This window comes from Bactrocera dorsalis, chromosome 4 (assembly GCF_023373825.1).
Source record: "Bactrocera dorsalis isolate Fly_Bdor chromosome 4, ASM2337382v1, whole genome shotgun sequence".
NCBI lineage: Eukaryota > Metazoa > Arthropoda > Insecta > Diptera > Tephritidae > Bactrocera > Bactrocera dorsalis.
The window spans coordinates 17,956,887-17,984,635 of record NC_064306.1 but is presented as its reverse complement, the minus strand read 5'-3'; the positions used below and the strand labels follow the sequence as shown (position 1 = coordinate 17,984,635).

The 27,749-nt window shown below is 35.4% G+C and overlaps 2 protein-coding genes and 1 long non-coding RNA gene across 3 annotated transcripts in view; 1 reads left to right on the top strand and 2 right to left on the bottom strand.

The window, feature by feature from the left end:
- Positions 1–27,749, bottom strand: part of LOC125778134 (uncharacterized) — a 171,888-nt gene that overhangs the window by 81,060 nt on the left and 63,079 nt on the right. The gene's annotated exons all lie outside the window — the stretch shown is intronic.
- LOC125778187 (uncharacterized) lies at positions 2,635–5,229 on the bottom strand. The gene is made up of 3 exons (XR_007422554.1): positions 4,156–5,229; positions 2,865–4,089; positions 2,635–2,809 (listed from the first exon to the last, which is right to left on the bottom strand). It is a non-coding gene; the product is annotated as an uncharacterized LOC125778187 (long non-coding RNA).
- LOC125778157 (60S ribosomal protein L35) lies at positions 8,322–11,822 on the top strand. Its single transcript, XM_049454742.1, has 3 exons — positions 8,322–8,467; positions 8,619–8,755; positions 11,549–11,822. The coding sequence occupies exons 1-3, from the start codon at positions 8,465–8,467 to the stop codon at positions 11,778–11,780; spliced, it is 372 nt and encodes a 123-aa protein (XP_049310699.1). The 5' UTR covers positions 8,322–8,464; the 3' UTR covers positions 11,781–11,822.

Here is a 27,749-nt window from a genome sequence, read left to right as displayed (position 1 = left end):
TAGCAGTAAAATAAAATAAGTGATTAGAGCAAATAAAAATGCAGAGACAGTATTGCAAAGTAGATTCAAAGTGTTTTTGTTACGTTTGTGGTAGTTATATGATTAAAAAAGTGGCAAAATAATAACAAATGCGCTCAAAGATGCGTATCTGCACTACTTTGGTTTCAGAGTAGCAGACACTCATAAGTCATGGATACCGAAATTTATTTGTAACGCATGCAAAACACTGTATAAGTGGTCATTGAGAGAACGTGAGTACTTTTCCTTTTCAATGCCAGCGCTCTGGAGAGAACCTAAAAACCGTGTAGATGATTGCTACTTTTGTTTGATGAAAATTAAGGGCATAAATGCAAAAAAAATAGCAAAATATGAATATCCTGATGTATCATCAGTATCCAAGCCAGTTCCACTTACTGCTAATGATTCATTGCCAGTTTGTCCAAGTATAAGTGGAAACGTCCTGGAAGCTTTAGCTCCATCACCCCCGAATAATGATAACGACTTTGTCATGGAAGAGACACATTTAATTTCGCAAGACGAACTAAGCGATTTGATTCGTGATTTGAATTTGTCCAAACAAAAAGCAGAGTTGCTAGCATCACGGTTGCAGCAATGGAAATATCTAGACTCTCGAACACAAGTTACTGTATACAGAAACAGAAATCAGACACTTCGACCGTTCTTCAAAAAAGAAGACAACATAAGTTTCTGTAACGATATTAATGGTTTATTTAATGAAATGAATACACCGTACGATCGAAACGAATGGCGTTTATTCATTGATGGTTCCAAATACAGCCTAAAAGCTCCTCTTCTCCACAATGGAAATAAAAACCCATATATTCCCATTGCTCATGCAGTACAAAACGAAGGAATGCTACGAAACAATGCGGAAGATCCTGTGCTTCATCAAATACAATAATCATAAATGGAAAATATGTGGCGATCTAAAGGTTTAAACATTGATTCCAATTAAATCGAAAACATTTATTTTTTATATTATTTCAACAGGTAATTGGTATCTTAACTGGGATGCAATCTCAATTCACCAAATTTTGTTGCTTTTTATGCTTGTGGGATAGCCGCGCAACTCAACATTATTATGTGAGAAAAGAATGGCAAAGTCGTACTCAATATGAGCCTGAATAGCAAAACGTCTCCGCTGAACCACTTGTAAATCCACAAGACATTTTCCTGCCACCTCTTCACATTAAACTAGGCCTTATAAAGAACTTCGTCAAAGCTTTAAACCGTGAAGGACCGGCTTTTCAGTATTTAGTTAAGTTGTTTCCTAAATTGTCATATGCAAAAATCAAAGAAGGAATATTTGTCGGACCTGATATTAGAAAATTAATGGCTGATAAAAAATTTATCGCCCGATGAAGCAGCCGCATGGGCATCTTTTCAAAATATCGTTCACCACTTTCTTGGTAATCACAAATCCCCTAATTTTAAGGAAATTATTGGCGATATGTTGCAAAATTATCGAAAGATTGGAGCTAGAATGTCTCTAAAGATCCATTTTCTGCATTCCCATCTCGATTTTTTTCCCGAAAACTTGGGTGATACGAGCGACGAACAAGGAGAGCGGCTACACCAAGATCTAGCCAACATTGAAAGAAGATACCAAGGATTTTGGGATGAAGGCATGATGAGCGACTACTGTTGGACTCTAATACGTGAAACAGATACTAAACAATACAAAAGGAAAAGTTCCACCAGTTTTCATTTCTGATATGTTAAGTTAATAAAATGAATATTATTTGACAAAAATCATAAAAAATTAATTTCTTGATTATTTCAAAAATTAGAATCAATCTTAAAAAACGAAATGAAGATTCGGATTCAGTGTCATCAATTGTCATAGAAACCACTTTTGGTTGCCCAGATCCAAAACCGTTTATACTTGTGTTATTTCGTTTGTTTTTCAAATAAATAATTTAATCTGTGATAGCTGAGCAGTATTGACCGCTTTATATTTTTTTTCGAAACTCCTACACCCTTGTTGTTGAAACACATTTAAATTAAAAGAAAAATATATATTAGTAAACATTTTAAGTAAACATTAAGTTGAAATTATATATATGTATGTACTTCTTAAAATGGTATCAACCAGCGCCAACTTGCATAGGGATTTCTTGCTCCACCTGCCATCCCAATTATATCCTTCCAAGAGCTCATCTGAGAAAACCTTCGGTATTACGTCTGCCACATTATCACTGGCGCCTTTAAGTTTAAGTTTATGGAGGAATGTAGTCTGAAAAGAAGTAAAAGTATTGTAACTAGTAGTAAACTTATTATATTTTATAATATTTTTTTAGGTTACCATTGTTTGGGCCTAATCTTGGCTTTGCAGTCTATCTTCCACTTCCGCAACTGTTGCTTGCGACTCCATCGGAAAAGTGCTAGCGACGTCGTCCAGCTCTTCGTCAATCACTTCGCCGGTCATGCGGCACACTGACTGCTCCACTCGTTTTAAGAGAACTTTGCATTCTCTGATCGACGTATTTTGCGCCAAAACCTCAGCCTTTTCGATAATCTAAGAAATAAATTTACGCGAAAAGATATAAATAAAGTCTTAGATTTACTTTTATTACTATGTGTACATACATATTGTAAAACACTTACTTTCGACTCTATTTCATTAAGTTTTTCAAATATAGCGGTTTGGTTGTGAACCAGTGACGATTGGCCTGCACTAAGGGTTTTTTGGTTCTGCAAAATTAAAAATACGTTTTCCTCCAATTTGTCTAGCCTTTCTTGTATATTCTTTTGGCCCGAAATGATCCTTTTTACGCTTCAAGAATATCTTAAATTTAAAAAGTTAATATATATTTTATTAGAAGCTTTAAGTTAAAAATTACCTGTGTTTTGTTGTGTTCTTGATATTTATATGACTGGATACTGGCGCCGCTCAATCCTCTCAACGATTGGAATCTCTACCAAAAAATTAATAATTTTTAATATATTTATACTTATTTCGATGAGTATTTTCCTTTTAACTTACCACCTTCATCTTGCGTCTCGAATATGTCACTCATTTGTAATAATAATATAATTATTATATTATATTATAATTATATTATATTAAGTATATCAGGTTAACATCATAAAAATATACAGTATTGTTAAAATGTCGTGCAAATTCTATGTAGAATTCTTCGATACTAAGTAATGCATAAAAATAAGTTATGCAGCTAAATTCTACTGTGTTCATACTTACAATCAAGTAAATACATGAAAAACGCTACGATACAATATGTAAACAACAAATACAAGTTGATGAAATAAAATTTATAAGTAAATATATATTTTCATTATTTCGTCAAATCGTCAAGCATTTGAAGAAAATTTGCAGAAAGTTGGTTGTGTTTAGGTGAGCTGCTATTTTAATTAAAAATTTTGTTTAATTTTGTGTTTAAACTTTGAATAAAGAAATAATATTAATATTAAAAATTAAGAAAGTGAAGCACTTTAATGAGTTACTATTTGGTAAGTTATTCGTGTTTTTATCATTGAAGGAAATTTATAATTACATATGTACGGTTTCATCTTTTTTTGTAGAATGTGTAAAAGTAGAAGGCTTCACCAAATCGGATGTGTTCACCAAACTCAAAAAAGCATCAGTCTCGCCAAAGCCCTTTCTTTAAGTCTCGTTGCTTGGAAAATAAAGAAAAGAGACTCAGCCACAAAATCAAAAGAAACCCATTCCTTTTTATACATAAATACTTATTTTCATAACGGATTTCATACAAGTATTTTTATAAATAAAGCAAAATTAATATACAATTATTTCTATTCTACTACTGACCTTGGCATAGAAGAATTCTCCGTTAACTTTGGCATCGAAGAATTCTTCGTCCTTATCGTAAGCGAAAGGGGTGATCTGTTACTTTTCGTAGGACATCGCCGTGTTAATTTTCACTGGTCGGAGTAAGCGATACAATCATGCTGCATCATTTACCTTGCTCTCTAATCAATGTCTACCATATCCTGCTGGGATACGATTTATCAAAGTATCTTTCATTATGCATAGTTTCAAAGGCATGGGTTTGATTAAACGTATGTATAGCCACCGTACAGCTGCAACTGGAAAAAAATAATTTCATAATTTTATTAAGCTTATTTTGTCTAACTTACTTTATTTCCACTAACCTTAAACAAATATCGTGTGAGATCACGGCCAGCAATCTGTTTCTTTGTATTTCGTTAATAAGTTATTCCAACTTTTATTTTTCTCAATTTTATTTTTATATTTATCACTTTTCGTTTGCCAAATTGCTAATTCATTTTTTATAAGATCAATAAATTCTGATACGAAATCTTTATTAATGGGGTAGCCTGCTTTAGAAGCTTCAAACAATGGATTGTTTTTTTTGCTTAAATCTCTTTGAAAAATGTGTAAGAATATGTCCACAAAGTTATAGATGGGAATTCTAAATATTATCGAAGCTAGAAAGGAAATAGTGACCGTGCGTCTAGCAGATATATGAGCGCTTGGGCAAAAAGCCAAAACTTTGAAGCGCGATTTCTCGGTTTTTCATTTTTACGATTATTCTTAATTGACGGGCAGGATAGGAAAAAACTAAACGTCGTATAGAATTGGGGCATAGTTTATTATCTTTGGAATAAAATTATCTAAGAAAAGTCAAGTTTGAACATATTTTTAAACAACATAAAGTAAAATTTTTTTGGTCAAAAACTACTTTTTTTAATTTTTGAAAAATTTATAAAATTTTACACTTTTTTGAAAATTTTCTTAGTTTAACTACAAGATAAATTATTAAAAAATATGAATCTGTTTAAATTTTTTGTTTTTGTTAGAAATGGCGACCTGCATCCTGCCCACCGTCCGAAAAATGCACATGCGAGATGCTTTAGGCAATTACTTCCCAAAGGCAGAATATCGAAGATTTCGTATCCAAAGAATTTGTGAAAGATGTTATAACTATAAAGCCTAGAAATTTCGCTTGAATCAATTAAATCTTTCCCTCCCAAAAAATCCTCAGAAAAATCGATTTTTTGAGGCCTTTAAAGCAGGCTCCTCCCTTAACAGTTGCCATTGTTCGTCCGCGATCTTCACTTTTCAGCGTCACGAGAGAAATGAGGTTGTGTGTGCACACAGCGCCATACACGACACACATGTGCGCACACCGATCGTAAAAAATCAAACTTTTTCGCGAACATGGATCGGTATGCCCTCAAGCCCATACACGAGTAAACCGCATGCGCACAGAGAACTTTCCTCACTTGCGTGAACTTCTACATATGACTCCATCCTCCTTATGTAATTGAAAATTACAGAAAATGTAACTGTATAAATGCGTTTGTGCATCCTGTTACCTCCGTATTGCAGGGAATTTTGTCGGACACAAGAAATTTTCAGGCTATATTGGCAATATGAACAAGTCCAGGCACAATTCGGATTTCTTTGCGGCCGCGATTTGAAGGTACCGTTGGAAAGAGGAAGTCCTCCTGATTAAAAAACATATAGGGTTATAGCAAACGCTTAGTTTACGAGATATTCGACCTTAAAGTTCAAAAATTCGCAAAATTCGAACATTTAAAGAAGCTATTTCACCACGATAAACACACTTTATTCACATTTTTTTCTTCAAATTAATTAAATTACACTATAATCTTTTAAATAAATCCATAGGGGTATTCTCTTGGTCTTAAAAGATTGCAGATTGCAAAAATACTACACCGAAATATACAAGGGCACGAGAGCACCCATTGCAGAATCTAGTGATATATGAGCGACTGATTCAGTCAATTTATTGTAAATGACTATTGTGCATGGCTATTGTGAATTGGCGCACCTTCTGCATACATTTTTAACAAAAAAAACTGTAACAAAACTTTATAATTTAAATAGAAATTATAATCTTACCTTTCTCAACAATTTAACGACGTAACATGTCTTTATGTAAAATGGGAACTACAACAGGGTTGCAATTTTATTTTTGCGTGACATTGCACGCAAATATACATGGGTTTTGGTCTGACATATTTTACAGCCCTTGCAAATATTTTTCTGTGTGTGTTTGTTGTTGTGCCGTTGTAAATCTGCAATTCTTGCACCGTGCACCGGGTTTTGCAAGAGCAAGAGAATACCCCTCATATTTTACACTTTTAGCAGGTTTTTTACCTAAAAAATCTTTATTTTAAAAATTACGACGAAAGGGAACGCTGCCGTGTGATGATAAGGCAATTCGCTGAAATTCCTCTTTTTTCGCAAAAATTCCTCTATTCATGCATATGGATATTTTCTTTTTTAAATTTATTAAGCAAATAAGTAATATTATATACATGTATTAGTAATATTATATAATAATATTACGTAATAAAGTGTAAAGTATACAGTACAGTACGAAAACTCAAACTTTGTTTCAATATGAGTGCATGATAACCGAAAAATATAACCACTTTATACCCAAAACTCATATTTAAATATAATTATATATCGTCGTCTAAAATACAAACCAATGTATCATCAAAAATAAATGGAAATCGCTGAAAGATATAATAACCAACATTTATCCATTTTATAACGAAAACTTAAATTTTGTTTCAATTTTGGATATAAAGTAGTTATATTTTTTGGTTATCATGCACTCATATTGAAACAAAATTAAGTTTTGGATATAAAATAGTTATATTTTTTGGTTAATATGCACTCAAACTCATATTTTAAATACAATAATATATATATCTCGGCCTAAAATACAAACCAATGTATCATCAAAAATATATGGAAGTCGCTGACAGATATAATAACCAAATTTATCCAATTTATAACGAAAACTCAAATTTTGTTTCAATATGAGTGCATGATAACCAAAAATTATAACCACTTTATAACAAAAAGTCAATACACTTTTTTATTTTTAACGCAGAAAGGAGTACTACACGAAAGTACTTCAGTCACCCCGGGTATTCGCTCGGCCAGGGTTATTTTTTTAGAGTGCGGCCGAAAGCCGCCAACGCAGAAAGGAGTACTACGCGAAAGTACTTCAGTCACCCCGGGTATTAGCTCGTAATATTATAACATTATAACACGATTTTACTTATCTGTGTTTATTAAATATAAATCACTTAAAATAAAATCTTCTTTATAGTTTTTTTATAGTTAATAAAGAAAAAAGAATCACTCGAAAGTACAAACAAAGAAAACGCTGTGAAACGCTGAAAAATCCTTCACTTTTGGTTTTTAAGGTGTGGCAATGCTGGTTTTCCTCGTAAATATAAGCACTCTTAACTTTCCAGTCATACATTTGACAAGTGATTTTTAAATTGCTAAATTTAGTTTAAAAATTACAAAATAAATGTCAAATGTGAGTTTTTTTCAATGCTTAGAGTGTATATTTAAATATACATAGTAAAAAACGTGAAAAAAGTTAGTGAAACATGGAGAAATAACATGTGCAAATTTTTGAATTTTTAAACGTGAATATTTTAAAAAATATTAGTTATTTTTATATTATTTTTGGATATTCCTCCTCTGGAGAAGCTACCCCATCCGTACATACCCCATTTATACGGAAATTCGGTTTTTTTTACCCCTCCGCCAAAGTAATCGGAATCGTGCCCAAGTCCAGATAAGATGAATATTTAAGTTGAACATTTATTGTGATATTAGGATCTTGTTGCAAAATTAGAACAAATGGTAGCGATTGAATGCTAGACGTTCAAAATACATCGCGCCTATACTTATTCGTAATAAGTCCTATTTATTAAGGAAATAAAGATGATTTTCTTCCTAATTTGTTTCCTTTTTGTACCGTTTTTCTACAAAATATCGGAAGAAACAAAAACAGCATTGGACCAAAAGACATTAGTATACCATTCCATGGTTTTAGGAGGGTGGGTGATTTTAAAAGTGGTTTGGTTGGATAAAGGAGATTCCCCAGTTTAAGAATAAAATATATTATAGGTATAGCCGCTGGAAACTTATAGTTTTCGAAATATTTGAGATTAAACTGTAAAATTTCAATTATTTAATGTACGTATTTTTACGATTTTAAATATATTTTAAACATATACTGTTCACTTTTAATTTATGTTATATAGTTTAAAAATTGTTTTAATTGAATGTAAATATAAATATAAAATTAATTGAAACTGTACGGTTTTCAAAATTTTCAAGGTTTTGTTTTTCAATATTTTGTCCTGTTCTATAGCGAATTGATATACAAAATTTTCGAAACGTTTAAAATTATTCACGTGATAACCCTTCCAGGATGCCATTTTTTTTTATTTATAAAAGTTTTTTAATATGAATCGAGATTGAGTAAAAATCAAGGTCTACTTATATATATGGAATGAGTAGCCGCCATTGCAAATCAAAATACGCCGTTGAATATGGCACCTTACACGAAGCTGAACGATCGAAAACATAAATTTTAATATTATCGTAGCATATTGGTTGCTGACGGTCTTTTTCATGTGAACGGCTTACAAAATGGTATGCATGTCTTCGATTATTAGATTCTTTAATCCAATATCATCACTTATATCTGGTGTGAAATTTTATTGAAACTTAAATGATTGTTTGATTTTAATTTTGCAGCTATTATTAAATGCCTAATTTTCCTAAAATTTGTATGGTATTCCAGGTGAAAGTGAAGTGTTCCGAACTACGTACAAAGGATAAAAAGGAGCTGACGAAGCAGTTGGAGGAGCTTAAAAATGAACTTCTTAACTTGCGCGTCGCAAAAGTTACAGGGGGAGCCCCATCAAAGCTTTCGAAAATGTAAGTACCTAAAATCCGTGTAATTAATTTAACACTATAATATTTGCTTTACTTTTAGTTTTAGAAGTTATCTTTATAAATTTTGGAAAACTCAAGAATAGCATATCCCGAATGTACGGTTAAATGTGTATAAACTCATAAAAGAGTGTCTCCAATGCAGTGGTATTGAATATATAGACAATATATGTTAAATAGTGCGTATTCAAAATTGCTGAACTTTTGGTTTTAAATGGAAATATTACAAAACTTACAAGTCTCGTGCTGCTATATCCATACATATGTAAATATGTATTTTTTACATGGAGGACCTCATTTAATCCCGAATTCGGAATATGATATTCTAAGACCAAATTTATTTTAACAAAGTTTATTATAAACTTATTCAGGGGTGTTGTGGAATCGGAGACAAAATTGCAAACCAATCGTGATTTTCAATGGTGTCACAGAATCTGATTGGATTTTCGTCTTTTTGAACATACGCTAAACCAAAATTCGAATTAGCTGTGTACTAATGTGACAAAACTTGTAAATTAATACATTTGGAAGCAATCCTATTAAAGTTTTGAGTGAGTTCCGAATTGAAGAAAGATTTTAAGAGATAAAATTTATAGAATGAATAAAGACGCCTGTTTTGGTGTTAAATTACGTTGATTACGTTTTGTAACTTTGGTATCTTTAAATATCGGGACTTTTTTTTCCAAAAACTCGATAATTAAGACATTTCGTGTTTTATACTTATGTTGGGAAATGTTTAGTATCGCGCCGGTTTAGTATCGTTTATGGAGAAAAATAGGGGGGGCCTACCCCCCCTCACGCCCCCTCATTGGAAAGGGGAAGGATCGAACTTTTTAATAAACCCCCCCCTTGACCCCCTATAGACCTGTAGGGAGCCCTTTGAAAATGACCAAAAATCAGTGTTTTTGCTCATTTTTCCATACAAACTGAAAGCAATGCAACCCAGCCAACATTTTTGTATGGACAAGAAATCAAAATAAAGAATGATACAAAGGTATCCGGGGTGACCGAAGTACTTTCGTGTAGTACTCCTTTCTGCGTTGGCGGCCTTCGGCCGCGCTCTAAAAAAATAACCCTGGTCGAGCGAATACCCGGGGTGACCGAAGTACTTTCGTGTAGTACTCCTTTCTGCGTTGGCGGCCTTCGGCCGCGCTTCAAAAAAAATAACCCTGGTCGGTCCAACACCGGGGTGTATCAAATTTTTTTCGCATAGAACTCCTTTTTGCGTGGGCGGCGCTTCAAAAAAAATAACCCTGGTCGAGCGAATACCCGGGGTGACCGATGTACTTTCGTGTAGTACTCCTTTCTGCGTTGGCGGCCTTCGGCCGCGCTTCAAAAAAAAATAACCCTGGTCGGTCCAACACCGGGGTGTATCAAATTTTTTTCGCATAGAACTCCTTTTTGCGTGGGCGGCCTTCGGCCGCGCTTCAAAAAAAATAACCCTGGTCGGTCCAACACCGGGGTGTATCAAATTTTTTTCGCTTAGAACTCCTTTTTGCGTGGGCGGCCTTCGGCCGCGCTTTAAAAAAATAACCCTGGCCGGTCCAACACCGGCTACGCCATCCACAGTATTTTAGCACTGAACACCTTTTCGCGTTCACTTCCCACATTTGTTGCTAACTGGGTTTAATTTATTCCCTTTTGTTCGTGCTTTCTCGGCAATTTGACAGTTCAAATTATTTAAAGATTTGCGCGATACTAAACCCAACCCCTTATGTTTCCCCTATAGAAATAAAGGGTTGAGTTTAGTATCGTGCCGGTTAATTTTGGCTCACTGTACCTATACGAGAGAACCAAATTGAAAATTTTAAACACGCATGTATGCTTAAATTATCAAACTTTATTTTAAAACATATTTTATAAAAATCGGTTTCACACGGTTTTCACGCACCTATATTACTGATTGATTGTTAATTTATTTCTAAATCTTTACATAAAATACACCTTTTTCTGCATTGAGTTCAATAATGCGAAAAACCAAAATGACTGCCTAATTTGAACTGTCAAATTACCGAGAAAGCACTAACAAAAGGGAATAAATTAAACCCACTTAGCAATAAATGTATGAAGTGAACGCGGAAAGGTGTTCAATGCTAAAATACTGTGGATGGCGTAGCCGGTGTTGGACCGGCCAGGGTTATTTTATTAAAGTGCGGCCAAAGGCCGCCAACGCTGAAAGGAGTACTACACGAAAGTACACCGGTCACCCCGGGTTTTCGCTCGACCAGGGTTATTTTTTTTGTGCGCGGTCAAAGGCCGCCAACGCAAAAAGTAGTACACGAAAGTACATCGGTCACCCCGGGTATTCGCTCGACCAGGGTTATTTGTTTAGAACGCGGCCGAAGGCCCCCAACGCAGAAAGGAGTACTACACGAAAGTACATCGGTCACCCCGGGTATTCGCTCGACCAGGGTTATTTTTTTTAGTGCGCGGCCGAAGGCGAAGGGGGGGGGGGGTTTATTAAAAAGTTCGATCCTTCCCCTTTCCAATAAGGGTCGTGATATCAAACCAATAATATCTGAATTCATGACAGCTACTACTATTTGTTTTTTTTTTTTGGTCGGTTTCAATTCTGATTCCGACAATTATCAGATTTCACAAAAGCCCCGATGATTACCTTAGTAACCATTTGTATCCATAATAGAGTGAGAAAATGTAGATATTACTAATCACAGAATATTTTCCAATTGTAGTACTATTTTTAATTTACAGAAATAATCACAAGAATAAAGCCACGCAAATATTTAATTATACCATACATATTTTTCTATTTTGCAGCCGAGTAGTTCGTAAAGCAATAGCAAGAGTGTATATTGTAATGCATCAAAAGCAAAAGGAAAATCTTCGAAAAGTCTTCAAAAATAAAAAATACAAGCCTCTGGACTTAAGAAAAAAGAGAACTCGCGCCGTTCGAAAAGCTTTGACTCCTAGGGATGCAAATAGAAAAACTCTAAAGGAGATACGTAAGCGATCCATATATCCCACAAGGAAATATGCAGTCAAAGCATAATGTATTAGAGATGAGAAAAATTAAATAAATAACCAAATTTTATTTAACAAATTTATTTTATGGTTGGTCAACGTTTTGCACATTTTTTGTACGAAATGTCAAAATATGGTTTTCAATCTACGGTATTTTCCACTTAATGCAAGGAAAGTATAAATTAAAATTGGTTTATTTGTACTTCTTCTTTACTGGCGTAGACACCGCTCTCGCGATTATAGCCGAGTCAACAATAGCGCGCCAGTCGTTTCTTTTCGCTACGTGGCGCCAATTGGATATTCCAAGCGAAGCCAGGTCCTTCTCCACTTGGTCCTACCAACGGAGTGGAGGTCTTCCTCTTCCTCTGCTTCCCGCGGCGGATACTGCTACTGCGTCGAATACTTTTAGAGCTGGAGTGTTTTCGTCCATCCGGACAACATGACCTAGCCAGCGTAGCCGCTGTCTTTTAATTCGCTGAACTATGTCAATGTCGTCGTATATCTCGATATTCGCCATGGCCAACGCGCAAAGGACCATAAATCTTTCGCAGAACTTTTCTCGAAAACTCGCAACGTCGACTCATCGGTTGTTGTCAACGTCCAAGCCTCTGCACCATATAGCAGGACGGGAATTATGAGCGACTTATAGAGCTTAGCTTCGTCGAGAGAGGACTTTACTTTTCAATTGCCTACTCAGTCCGAAGTAGCACCTGTTGGCAAGAGTAATCCTGCGTTGGATTTCCAGGCTGACATTGTTGGTGGTGTTAATGCTGGTTCCTAAATAGACGAAATTATCTACAACTTCAAAGTTATGACTATCAACAGTGACGTGGGAGTCAAGTCGCGAGTGCGACGACTGTTTGTTTGATGACAGGAGATATTTCGTCTTGCCCTCGTTCACTGCCAGACCCATTTGCGTTGCTTCCTTGTTCAGTCTGGAGAAAGCAGAACTAACGGCGCGGGTGTTGAGACTGATGATATCAATATCATCGGCATGCGCCAGCAGCTGTACACTCTTATAAAAGATTGTACCTACTCGATTCAGTTCTGCAGGTCGAATAATTTTCTCCAGCAGCAGATTGAAAAAGTCGCACGATAGGGAGTCGCCTTGTCTGAAACCTCGTTTGGTATCGAACGGCTCGGAGAAGTCCTTCCCGATCCTGACGGAGCTTTTCGAGTTGCTCAACGTTAGTTTACACAGCCGTATTAGTTTTGCGGGGATACCAAATTCAGACATTGCGGCATAAAGGCAGCTCCTTTTCGTGCTGTCGAAAGCAGCTTTGAATTCGACGAATAGGTGGTGAGTGTCGATTCTCCTTTCACGGGTCTTTTCCAAGATTTGGCGCATGGTGAATATCTGTTCCGTTGTTGATTTACCAGGTCTGAAGCCACACTGATAAGATCTAATCAGTTTGTTGACGGTGGGCTTTAATCTTTCACACAATACGCTCGACAGAACCTTATATGCGATGTTGAGGAGGCTAATCCCACGGTAGTTGGCGCAGATTGTGGGGTCTCCTTTTTTAAGGATTGGGCATAGCACACTTAAATTCCAATAGTTCGGCATACTTTCGTCCGACCATATTTTGCAAAGAAGCTGATGCATGCACCTTATCAGCTCTTCGCCGCCGTGTTTGAATAGCTCGGCCGGCAATCCATCGGCCCCTGCCGCTTTGTTGTTTTTCAGGCGGGCAATTGCTATTCGAACTTCTTCATAGTCGGGCAATGGAACGCCTGCTCCATCGTCATCGATTGGGGTATCGGGTTCGCCTTCTCCTGGTGTTATGCGTTCACTGCCATTCAGCAGGCTGGAAAAGTGTTCCCTCCATAATTTAAGTATGCTCTGGGCATCGGTGGCTAGATCACCTTTGAGGGTTCTACAAGAGTATGCTCCGGTCTTGAAACCTTCTGTAAGCCGCCGCATTTTTTCGTAGAATTTTCGAGCATTGCCCCTGTCGGCCAGCTTATCAAGCTCTTCGTATGCATTTCATGCATTTCGGCCTCTTTCTTTTTCTGTCTACAAATGCGTTTCGCTTCCCTCTTCAACTGTTGGTATCTATCCCATCCCGCACGTGTTGTGGTTGATCGTAACGTTGCGAGGTAGGCAGCCTGTTTTCTCTCCGCTGCGACACGGCACTCCTCGACGTACCAGCTGTTCTTTTGCACTTTTCGAAAACCAATGGTTTCGGTTGCAGCTGTACGTAAGGAGTTTGAAATGCCGTTCCACAGTTCCCTTATATCGAGTTGTTGACGAGTGCTCTCAGAGAGCAGGAGTGCAAGCCGAGTAGAAAATCGTTCGGCTGTCTGTTGTGATTGTAGCTTCTCGACGTCGAACCTTCCTTGTGTTTGTTAGCGTGCGGTTTTTGCTGCACAGAGGCGGGTGCGAATTTCGGCTGCAACAATCAGCCCTACCACGCAATCCATCGTAGAGTGTTTTTTCGGGAAAGTTACGAAACTGCTATCATGCAATTCGAATAGTTCCGAAAGTAAGTTCGAAATTCGTAAAGTTGCGTTCACTGAATTCACTCGGAACGGAAATTTTTTAAGTTTAGCGGAATTTTTGTACGACAGGTTTGTGCTAACGGAGAAATAAATTTCCGTATGTGAGAGTCATGATTGCTGCCAAGAAACTTAGCATTCACATAACGTATTTTCATTTTATTGTCACATACATATCTGCAAAACATTGATTAAGATGTTTGAAATGCGAATTTGTCACCAAACTTACAATCATGGCATTGATACTAAAGTGTCCTTTGAGGTTATAATAGAAAAACTTATCTTTAGTTGGAGCAGCGATTTTAATATGTGTCCCGTCTACACACAAAATCGCGCCTGGAAATCCGTATTTCTGAAAAAAAACTTTTTCGCTTCACTTTTTTCAACGATACTTAACTCGAGATTTATCCACTGAGGGCACAAATGGGACTGAAGCAATCCCAATATTTCTTTTAAGATGCAAAAAAATGTTGACTGAGCCATTGGAATATCGAAGTCTTTACCCACTCCATGCTGATAGCCTCCTTCAGCTAAAAACCGTAAAACCGAAGACAATCGATGAAGTAAAGATATAGATGACGATCTTGAAGAACTTGCATTCCTCTCTAGAACATCGAGAACATACGTAAAGGCCGCCTTATTTAAGCGATAGTTTTTAATAAATCTATTTTAGAAAAATAATTTAACAATGAATTTTTGTGGATTTTTGAACTGTACATTGTTTCGTCCACATCGAAAGTTGCTCTTGTCCCTCAGTGATTTTCGGTGAATTTTTAGATCACGCCGACTTCTCTCACGTTCTTCCTCAAGCAACATAAATGAAAACGTTAGCGAATACATATTTTTTGTTCGTAAAATCAATTTGAATATAAACGATTTCACTTTTATTAATCAAAATTTTAATTTTTTCTTCTACACAGCTGATTTCGAAATGTCAAAATTCAAAATGAAGTCTGGCAACAAAAGTTTCGAATTCACATGAATTCAATGATAGCAAATTATGCGTATTCGTAGCTTCGCTACGATGGATTGCGTGATAGGGCTGAATATAGTGGTCCAAGTCGATGTTAGGACCTCGGAGCGCACGCACATCTAAAACACTTGAGACGCGTCTTCCGTCTATCACAACATGATCGATCTGGTTGGAGGTTTTTCGTTCCGGAGACAGCCCGGTAGCTTGATGTATCTTCTTATGCTGGAATCTAGTACTACAGATAACCATATTTCGGGCCCCGGCGAAGTCGATCAGCCTCAGCCCATGAGGAGGCTGAGTTTACCGACCGTAGTGCCAAAGATACCTTTCTTACCCACCCTGGCATTGAAGTCGCCAAGCACGATTTTGACATCGTGGCGGGGGCATCTCTCATAAGTGCGCTCCAAGCACTCATAAAAAGCATCCTTGGTCACATCGTCCTTCTCTTCCGTCGAGGCGTGGGCGCAAATCAGCGATATGTTGAAGAAACTCGCTTTGATGCGGATTGTGGCTAGACGTTCATTCTCCGGAGTGAATGATAGTACTCGGCGACGGAGTCTCTCTCCCACCACGAATCCAACACCAAACTTGCGCTCCTTTATATGGCCACTGTAGTAGATGCCACAAGGACCTACTCGTCTCTGTCCTTGTCCCGTCGATCGCATTTCTTGGACGGCGGTGATGTCAGCCTTTATTTTCACGAGGACATCAACCAGCTGGGCAGCGGCACCTTCCCAATTAAGGGACCGGACATTCCAGGTGCATGCCCTTAATTCGTAGTCCTTATTTCGTTTGCCATGGTCGTCATCAAAAGGGGGGTCTCTCATCCGAGGCTGTTTACACTTTTTCATTGGGGGTGTTTTTTTACGTGGCGGATCCCAAACCCAGCGCACAACCCTAAGTAGGGGATATTTCGCCTTCTCACTTTAGCTCGCCTTCAAACGGATGTTCTTAGGCTACCCAGAGGATACTTGGTCAAAGACCGGAAGTCGAGAGCTGCTTGAGTCATATGTAAAAGAATCGTTTCTGGCCACTCCCAAGTGAATGGCGATCAGAGAACTTTCCTCACTTGCGTGAACTTCTACACATGACTACATCCTCCATATTTGTACTTAGTATAAAAAAAAATTATCCACGAATGAAAAGGGGAACGCTTTGTTAGAATGACTGAAAATTGAATAAACTATAATCGTAACGTGTCGCAGTTTTTCATTATTGGCGTACATATCAACAACCCCTTCTGCTTAAATTTTAGGTTTCCGATATCTCCAATGATTAATACAATGTTCCGACCTAATCACGAGATTTAGGTCTTTATTACGGTTTTCAAAGCAATAGTCAAAAAAAAAATTCAGTTGAAGTGCTGTTAAGCCTTAAAATAGAATTATATATAAGTGTAAGCATCATAATTCTTTTTTTAGGTAAGCATTTAGCTACTTTGGCATCAATTTTGTCATATCCTGGGGCTTTCTTGTTAGACAATTTCTCGATTTCAGTTCGTATTTCAGCGGGTGTAATATGCTTCAGTGGTAAATACATTTGACATGCAATGTCAAGGAATTCTAATATTTCAGCATCATTGTTCCTGTCACTGTTATCAAAAGGCGTGAAAGTTGCTTCAAGGTATTTACTAAATGCATTTGCTTTACTTTTATCTGTTCTACACCAAACGTTGTTACTGTCTTTGATAGGTACATTTCTTTTTTTAGGCCGTTTTATGTATTTTATAGCATTCCATATCTTATGGTCTTCATTATTTCTATAGTTTAAACTTACAATATACAGTGGTGCTCCAGTATAACAAACGCCGATATAACGAATGTTCAATATAACAAACGCTGTTTTTCAATACATTGATGACTCTATATAACGAAAGCTGGAAATTGGATGAACTCGATATTACGAATGTATGGCGTTTGTATTTGGATTTGGTTGTATTACAACAAAAACAATGCAGGCAGTTAAATACCCGTTAGTTCTTGTTATTATTGAGCTATTTTTTTAAAGAATTCTATTTATTTTTTTATGCACGGTTCATTGCGCGAAATTTCAGTTGCGAGTTCAAAGTGGTAAAGTGTGGATATCGCATAAATTATTTAAAAATGCCTTCAATTCGGAAACGGCTTTGCTTGGGTGACAAATTAAAAATAATTGACGAAAATAAAAAGGGGAAAACCCTGAAAGAAATCTCTGTGAAATATGGTATTCCAAAATCGAGTGTTTGCACAATTTTAAAAAATTGCCGGAAAGTGATAAGTTAGAGGTACACATGCTGGCACATTGAGACGACAATCGTTAAAGAAAGGCGAATATCAAACTTCAACAAAGATGATTTGGAAGCATGGAACAGTGTAGACAATGTACTTGTAGAAGAGAACCCGAGTGCTGAAAATGAACTAGGTATAGAAATTTCGGAAGAAGAGGAAGGTGATACCGCTGCAGTTGTAGCTGTGCCGCCAATAAAGCATCCTGATGCCATCGACTGCTTTGAGAAGTGTATCAAATGGTCTGAAGAAAACAACGTGGAACAGGAAAAGATATTTTTATTGAAAAGCCTACATCAAAAGACACAGGATCTCAAAATTTCTCGCCCACAAAAGCAAATGAGCATAACAAATTTCTTTTCAGTTGAACAATGCTCATATTTTTGTTATAAAATGCAACTTTTATTAATTTTATTGTATGCATTTTCCGTTGTATATGTATTTATTTCAACCAATGCTTATGAATTCATGAATAAATATATATTTAAACATATATGTACCAATATTAATTTAGTTTTCGTTTCAACTTTTATTAATTTTATTGTATGCATTTTCCATTGTATATGTATTTATTTCAACCAATGCTTATGAATTCATAAATAAATATATATTTAAACATATATGTACCAATATTAATTTAGTTTTCGTTTCCGATATAACGAATATTTCAGTTTAACGAACGGTCCCAACATTATATCATTCGTTATATTGGAGTGCCACTGTATTCGGATATCGATTTATTTTTGAAATCAGCTAATTTTTCGTTTAGCTCCTTTATGGCTTTATTTAAAATAGTTTTGTCAGTTGGATTCCTGCTTATTTGCCATTTTTTCCGTAAACGTCTTTTATTCTGTATCAATGCTCTAATTTCTGTAGACACGTAAAATGAGTTGTGAGGCGAGAATTCATTCCTCTTTTGGGGAGTAGCAGCATAAGCAGCTTCATGGAAGATCAAAAATTTAAGTCAAATTATGGTTTTGTTATCAAATTTGCTTATTATTTACTAAAATAGATTGCAAATAAAATGTATTAAAAAAAAAAAAGTTGAAGTGCTGTAAAACTTTTTTTTGTAGTACTGTTTTCTACTCTGCTAATGGCGTGGACGCCCCAGTTACAATTTCTTTGGCACCGCAATGTTAAGGTACTGTTGGAAAGAGGAAGTCCTTCTGATTATATAGGGTTATAGGTACCGCACACGCTTAGTTTACGAGATACTCAAAGTTCAAATATACGAATATTTCAGCAAGGTATTTCACCACATTAAGCACACTTTACGCACATTTTTTACATCAAATAATTTAAATAAACTATACAAAATTAAGTTTTTTTTTACCTAAGAAATCTTTGTTTTAAAATTACTTTTTACACTCGCAGTGAGCATCATTTATGTATGTGGAAACAACAACAACAATTATGACGAATTGGAGCGGTGCCATATGATAATAAGCAAATATGGGCAATTCGCTGGAATTTCTTTTTTTCGCTATAATTACTCTTTCTTTATTTAGCAATCTTAGTTCTAATAAAAATTTCATATTTCAAATTAAAATGAGTATAAACAATATTTCCATGCATATGGATATGTTCCCATTTAAATTTTAAAAACAACTTAGTAATATTAAATAATAATATTACGTAATAAAATAGTTAGATTTTTAAAAGAGTACTACGCAAAAGTACTTCAGTCACCCTGAGTGTTGACTCGATAAAGGTTATTTTTTTAAAACGCGGCCGAAGACCGCCAACACAGAAAGGAGTATTACGCAAAAGTACTTCAGTCACCCTGGTTATTGGCTCGACCAGGGTTATTTTTTTTAAAGCGCGGTCGAAGGCCGCCAACACAAAAAGGAGTACTACGCAAAAGTACTTCAGTCACCTTGGGTATTGGCTCGACCAGGGTTATTTTTTTAAAGCGCGCATGAAGAACGCCAACACTGAAAGGAGTACTACGAGAAATTCACCTCGATATGATATATATTTTATAACATTATTATACAATTTTACTTATTTATTTAAGTATACATACGCCAAACGGCATTATACAACTATATAGTTTAAAATTATATACACCTATATCATGCATTCCGATTACGTTCCCGCTCTACGCTCCGCCGGAGTCGAAATTAGGTATCATGCGTTGCAATTGGATTGAAAGAAGAAGAGGAAGAGCTATAACTCTTTCGAAATCAGCTGTTTGCCTTGAAATATGTGAAACTGCTGTTCAAAGAAAATAAATAAAAGTAAAATTTGTATATTGTTATTATTTTTATTAAACGTAAGTATGGAATCTTTATCCGCGGCGATATTACTGGTTGAGGAGGAGACCAGCGCATCTCAGAATGCTGGGGTGAGAATTTAAAGGAGAAGATTACGAGATATGTGCGATCCCTTCCAGATGAATGACGGGCTGTAAGTAATTGCACGTGAAAGTAGACAATTTTCTTACAATTTGTTTACTTATTTAGATTCAAAAAAAAACTTTAAAACTTTCGTCTGAATAAGGACGCATTCAAGTATGTCCTAGAGACGTTTGCAGAAGAAACGACGGCAAGTAAATTTTAGGACGCTGGTGGAAACCGTTGGCTATATCTAGCGTACTCTCCATCATATCTGCCAATTTTTCATATTACTCTGGTGTTGTTGTTTTAGACCTGAAAGCATATCAAAAAATAAAATTAGAGCGCAAAAACAGGAAATATCGTGTGTTTTACAACTTTTAAATACAAGCTTTACTTACATTTTTAGAAAATGCAAAAAAAATCACGCAAATAATAAAATTTTCGCAGCAAAATAAAAACACAAAAAGTTCTCCGCCAACAAAATTGCAACTTAGCAGAACGGAGCTACGATCGAAATGCATGATTGGCAGAATTGTAAATTTCGAAGTTTAACTGAACGGGAACGGAACGCATGATACCAAAGTCGCCAAACGGAGAAAATTTCAATCCAAGTCGATATGCATGATAGGGGTGATAATATTTGTTATGTAATTAAGAGGGAGGGATTAATAGTATTTAATACTAGTATAAATAAAACTATAAATTGATCAAAAATTGTAAGAATAGCAAATTAAGAAGGAGAAAGTGGAAAAGGTGAGACTAGGGATATTGCAGTAGACGTGATTTGATATACGGGATGAAGGCACTGAGTGATCCGCTATAGAAGTCCACATCACTATGTAATGAGTTGACGAGCCTGGCCAGACGGTTGTGAGGACCATTGAAAACGTAGCTCTTGGTAGTTTTCATAGTCTTCCGGAGACGATTACGTCTCAGTGAGAGACCCACTAATGCGAATTCGAAACTGCTGATGATGTCTGGCTTATCGATAAAGCCGTTCACGACTTTGAAGAAAAATATCATGTCAGCTACTTGACGACGTTCTTGCAGGCTGTTGATGTTATAGTGTTTATAGACATCAGGCACTGTGTTGTAACCACCAGGAATACCATATCGATAGCCGAGACATTTACAAAGCTTTGATTGTATTTTTCAATACGACTACAGGCAACATCGGTAGAAGGCGTCCAAATTACAGTGCCATATTCTAAAATTGGCAGAACCATTGATGAATAAAGGTGTAACAGTGAGATGGGATTCATGAAATCCTTACTAGTTCTAGTAATGAATCCCAGAACTTTAAAATCCTGGAGATTGATCTTCTCAATATGCTTGCTAAACGTCAGTTTATTGTCTATGATGATACCCAGGTCCTTTACATGATCCACTTCACTTAACAACTCATCATTTAGATAATAATTAGCTGGTATTCTGATATGTGACCGTGAGTAGGATACAGTTACACATTTTCTGACATTCAAGTCCAATTTGTTTAATCAGCACCACAACGAAAGCTTGTCTATGTCATTCTGAAGAACTCGAAGGTCTTGCTCACTGGTTATCATTCTGAAGATCTTGAAATCGTCTGCATAAAGCAAAAATTCTGATTGAAAGTTATCGCCAATATCGTTTACGAAAATATTAAAGAGAATAGGCCCCAGATGTGACCCCTGAGGTACTCCGGAGGTTACATTATGCTTAGCAGATAGGCATCCATCTACTTTGACTTGGAAATGCTTTCCTGTAAGATGTGATTGAATTCAACACAGTGCATTACCGCATATACCGTACCTTCTAAGTTTGTTTCGCAGAATAGTATGATCCAACCTGTCAAAAGCTTTGCTGAAATCGGTGTAAATGGTGTGAGCTGAGTGGCCATTGTTTAGGGCATCTAGTAGATAATTTACGTAGATAAACAGGTTGGAGGAAGTCGACCTTTCGCCGTCGAAACCATGCTGCTGGTTGGTGATATTTGTGAAGAATGCAGTGAGTTGTGGAAGAACTATCTTCTCGAAAAGCTTGGCCAAAGCTGATTGGATACAAACTGACCTATAGTTAACGACCTCAGACTTTGGGCCGTCCTTGTGAAATATAAATATATATATTAAATATAAATAATATATTAAATATAAATCACATATTATATATTGTACTAAAGGGTTGCAAGAATTAATTCACACTATGAATGCAACAGAGAATGAATTCATCTCATAACTCGAGTTAAGCGCCGACGCTGAGTTGGAATTATGTGAATGCAGATACAGAGAAGACATTGTGAGTTGTTGTTTATCGCTAGCAGGTAGACTCAGCTCATTCATCTCATAAACAAACCCAACTCACACTCATATCATCAACCAGCAGTGAATGCAAAGCGTTAGCGTTCGCTTAGTAGTGGAATAGTGTGTGATCGTCACTTATTGTTATGTGAATTCATTGTTTGTCTCATTCTTTTAACAGTGCACCCACAGTGTGCACCCATAGTGTTCAGCTAAGCAAGCAAATAGAGAAGATAAACGGAAGGGTTTTCCCCACAATATGTTTGCCTGCATTGTACTGGCCGTAGACGCTTAACCGAGACAGTTTATTAAATATTTAAATTCGTCATTTGTTTTGTGTATACGGAGATAAAAGGGGGTAAAATAGTTTTGGCAGATCTTTATTTTAATATTTCGTATTTTTCATCAAAAATAATGGATGTAAGTAATTGACCGCGAAATTCAGTGCAATTGTTTGCTAATTTTTGTCATGTAGTAATACAATTTACACCTGTGTCTCTGTTTTACAAAAATAGGTAACATTAGATGAATCTGCATCGTCAACCAAGTCGACGCCTGTACTAAGGCAGCAGCTTAATGAAATTAAGGATAATATAGTGAAAGGGAAATATACAGTGGTTATTGAAGCTGGGAAAAGCAAGGTTTGGGAAATTTTTGGCAAGGTTGAAAATAGTGGCAGTTTAGTAAGAGATGTTGTTGCATGCAAAAATTGTAACAGCGTTTTTAAGTTTATGAATAGCACGTCTAACCTTGTGAAACATAAATGCTATAAAAATTTAAAAAACCGTTCGGATAACCCAAAGATATTAGTGGACAAGGACACAAAAAAAAAAATGTTGCTGATACGTTCGCTGAATGGGTCACTAAAAATTGCAGACCATTCAAGATGATCGAAGATGCAGGACTGAAAAAAATATACAGATCTAATACTTTCAATTGGAGCTAAGTATGGGTCGAACGTAGATACTGATCAACTATTACCTCATCCAACAACGATATCCAGAAACATAGACAATCTATACAATATAGCCCACGATTCCTTCAAATTAGAACTAACTGAACTTAGTACCTTTGGACTTACTTCAGATTTATGGACCGATAATTATTTAAAACAATCGTTTTTGTCTATGACTATTCACTATATAAAAAGCGGAAAAATTGGAATGAAGCTTATTGCTGGAGCTAATGCACAACTAAAAAACACACTAAAAAGTTTTTCTGTAACTAGATGGAACTCAATCTATTATTTATTGCAATCTGTTCAAAGCAATTGGATCGATATTATAAACACTTTACATATAAAAAGTCACACCCATAGAATAAGTAACATCAGCTTAAATACTTTAACAGATATAATAAATATTTTGAAAAAGTTCGAAGAAACATCAAAAGAATTAGAAGGAGATAACTACCCTACTTTAAATTTAGTTATTGTGCATGTTTACTTTTTAAAACGAATATGTGAAACAAATAGCGATGATGATTCAGAATGCATAAAATCGTTAAAAATTAAACTCAGCACATTGATAAATGATGTCGTAATTAAAAACTTAACAATTTTTCGCAAAATTGCTTTGTTTTTGTTTCCACCGACTAATAAATTGTTACAATTTACAAATGAAGAAAAAAATTATATAAAACGACATTGCAAAAACATGCTAGAAGCATTGATTGTTGAGCAAGATCAAAGCAATAACGAAAGTAGTCAATTAAATTCTCTCTCAAATAATAAGGAACAACTTTTCTCAGGATTTCTTCAGCCTTCAAATCCAACAAATAATCTTGATCGATTTCAAAATGAATTACTATTATACGAAAATGTTAACGAAGTAATGCACGACAATTTTGATGTTTTACAATGGTGGGAATTAAATAAACTTAAATTTCCGTTACTTTTTAAATTGAGTTTAAAAATCTTAGCAACACCGGCTAGTAGTGCCTCGTCTGAGAGAATATTCTCAAATGCCAAAAATTTACTTTCTGAAAAGCGTTGTGTTATTGGGTCTAACCCTGTTACTGTAGGAAAAATCATGTTTTTACATACGAATATGTGAATTAATTAATTATTTCTAGAGTTTAAACTAATAGGAAACACATGTGCAACATTGAAAACGAATTTGATAATTATCTTTTCTAAATTTCATCATTAATTTTTTAAATAAAATTTTTAAGTTCAAAAAGACTGGTGAATGTGTTACACATTTTTTTTAAATAAATGAATTATGTATATATTTTATATTTTTGTTAGATAAATGAATTGCTTCTTTTTTGTTTAAGTTTTTAATAGCGCAATTTTTTTAAGTTATATGAGACTGAAGGGCTTTACATTTTATTTTTTAATACAAGAATTATGTGTATATTTTTTTGTTGAATAAGTGAATTTCTTTTTTATTTTATAGTTTAGAATACATAAAAAAATACATATGTATCCATGTATGGTATTTGATGCTTTTCATTACAATTTCATTTCATGATAAATAAGTTTCTCGATAAAAAATTACTCGTATGTCGCACGTACGTATGTTTTTTGGTTTTCCCTAATGTTTTTTTTTTACGATTTATCGACAGTTTAATTGGACTGGAAATAAACGCGAATGTAACTAATAAAAATGTGATACTTTGGAACTAAAATTTGTATGTATTTTGTGATTTAAAAAGAGCTTTTTTTTCAATTGTTCCAAAGGACAGGTTTTAGTTCTAAAATATTTTTATTTTTTATAATATTTTGTTAAATCTATTAATCCCTAAATAAACTTCATGAAAAATTGCAATAAAATTTAATATTGGAAACATTTTTTTATTCACATTCGTATGTAATTATCTATGCGTATTTACATACTTATTTCTAGTCGTGCAACTACAATAACTCGAGTTAACAGTTATTAATTCACACGAACATCATTCACTCATCCAACATCCTTCTTGTACAGAATTAATTCACACCAACAGAATGAAATGCTTTGGTAGACCAATTCTACTGAAAGTGGAACGTTACTTGTGAGAGTGCTATGAGTTGAGCGAACTCGTTGTTGTTCTCACTAATGAGACTCGGTCCTTATTTTACCCAAACATGAGAATTCATTTTTACGTTGTGTGAGTGAGTGCGAGTTGAAATTTTTGGACAGTGACTCAAAGTTTGTTTTTTGCGTATTCATGCAGCCCTTTAGTATGTACCTATAAGGAAAAAGTGTTCACACCCCAATTATAGCTTGAAAAATTTTGGAAAGTATTTTTTTTATTGTTGTTAATACAGAAAAAATAGGGTTAGTTCGTAAACGCAGTAACTTGGTAGCACTGCATATTTGCAGTGGCAACGCGTTCGTCAAAAAAACCTGCGGCAATACTGCTCTTCGTCAAAAGTTTTTTAATGCATGCAGTTTGCAGCACTTCGGCAAATTGTCGCAGCCATTGCAGTAATTTTTTTGAAACTGCGTAGAACCAAAGGCGAAATGGAAGAGTGAGTAAATTGATTTCTAATTCTACATATGTCTTTAATTATTAATATGATTATATAATAATAAGAGGCCTTATTTACATTTAGATCCCACGAATTTCCAGCAAATTATATAAAAATTTTAATACGAACAAGGCTGGACATGGAGTCGGAATTCCAGGAAGGAAGGAAAAAAAATCATTCCTGTGGGGGAGAATTCTTGAAATAATTAAAGAAAAAGTTCCAGAATTTAATTTATCACGGGATCAGATTTCCCGTAAATTTGTGAATCTCTTCTGCACATATAAAAGAATTAAAAAGCGAAATAGCTTAACAGGGCGTGCTGCAAGTGCTTGGGAGTTTTTTGAAGAATTTGACGATGTGTATGGAACTAGACATTCCATTAGTACGCCTCCTGAGAATTTGTATTCGTCTTTGTCACTGCCAAGTACAAGGGATGCTTCCAATGTGGTGGAAGATATTGGGGTTTCGAATGACTCTCCAGGAACCTCGAACAAAACAACATCGACCAATCTCGGCAGAAGACGTAGGACAACCAGTGCCAATGAGTCTCTGGAATTCCTTAAGGAAGAAGCTAAAAATGAAAAGGAAAGGCACGATCAGATTATAGAGCTTGAACGGGAAAAGATGCAAATAGAGCGCGACAGAATACAAACCATGGCTAGCCTTAGAGATATGCTTCAAAAGTTTTTAGACAGATAAGATGATAGTATTTAGTCTTAAATATGAATATGGCTGTAAAACAGAGTAATTAGAGTTTTTTTTATTTTTACTAACGAATAATTTTAAGTTGTTAATTAGTACACAAATAAAACACAATGGATTCCACTCATAAGTATTTTACTTATATTTATTTAAGAACAAAACAACGTTGTCAAATTGCGCCTTATAGCAATTCCATCTAAATCGTCATTTTCTTGAGGTGCCAGTGAAGTACTAAGGTGATTTTCATTTTCTTCATTTATGACGTTATTATTTTCGGTTAAAGTTGTGCAATATTGTACAGGCAAATATTACCATTGATGCTTTTTTGACTGACCTAAAGTTTATATAATATAGTATTTTAAACTTTTGTTTCAAAATCCCATACGACTGCTCGATAAAAACACGAGTTGAGCTTAAGCAGTAATTAAACTTTCTTTCTTCCGATCTTAAATGCCCATTATCTCTGTAAGGTGTGAGCAGGAATTTTGATAAAGGATAGGCAGAATCTCCTAAAATGACGGCATTTTCAGCAAGTTCCACTTCACCGGAAATAATTCCTTTATAAATAGGGCTAGTTTTCCATACATGAGCATCATGGAAACTGCCTGGACATCCAATAAATACATCCAGAAAGCGAAATTTACTGTCACATATGGCCTAAACATAAGAGTTAGCAGAAATTTTGTGTTGATAAAACTGAAGCTTAAATACACCTGCAAAATAATTGTATGATTTCCTTTTCGGTTGTAGTAACTAATCGCATCATTTTTTGGAAGCGAGATGTTGAAATGCGTCCCATCTACACATCCCACAACAAATGGAAAAGGATTGCATCGACTCCTTTCGAAATGTTCCATTACTTGCCTTTGTTTAACAGCAGAAGGCCATATTATTTCATTTTTTAATGAAGAAATCATTTTAATAACATTAAAAAATATTTTATGCGTGGTTCCCTTCGCAACACCAAACCGGTCACTAAGCTCGCGAAACGTGACGTTGCTGTTACCCAATTTCCACAGCGTTACATAAAGGCACATTTCAAGGGAATGCCCCAACCGGCCGCGCAATGATCTGGTTCAATATGGTTGGATAGAGTTTCGCAATATCTAAAACACAAAGTAGCACATTACATACATATCAAATTCAACAACTAAAAGTTAAGCTTACCATAAAAGTTGATCGCGTCATCCGAAAATGCGATTGAAATACATCCTCTGGATAGTTTTTTATTATATCCAGGTAATTGTTCACTTTTGGTACGGACCTTTTCTTTTTTAAATCACTTTTTAGTAAAAGATTTCTTCTCTTTACTTGTTTAATCCTTTTTTATTGTAATTCAATAAAATATTCTCACTCTGAGTTTCCTGGTTATCAATAATTGCGTTAATTAAAAATTCCATTTCTCTGGCGTTCGTAAATGCGAAAAAATTCTTCGCAGCACAACCGCAATGGCAAGGCAGTAGAATCAGCTGATTGTGCAGTAGCAA

What these genes read in the sequence shown, in the direction of transcription:
- LOC125778157 (XM_049454742.1), top strand. An exon ending in CCATCAAAGCTTTCGAAAAT is followed by an intron (nt 8,756 to 11,548) that starts GTAAGTACCTAA and finishes TCTATTTTGCAG; the next exon opens with CCGAGTAGTTCGTAAAGCAA.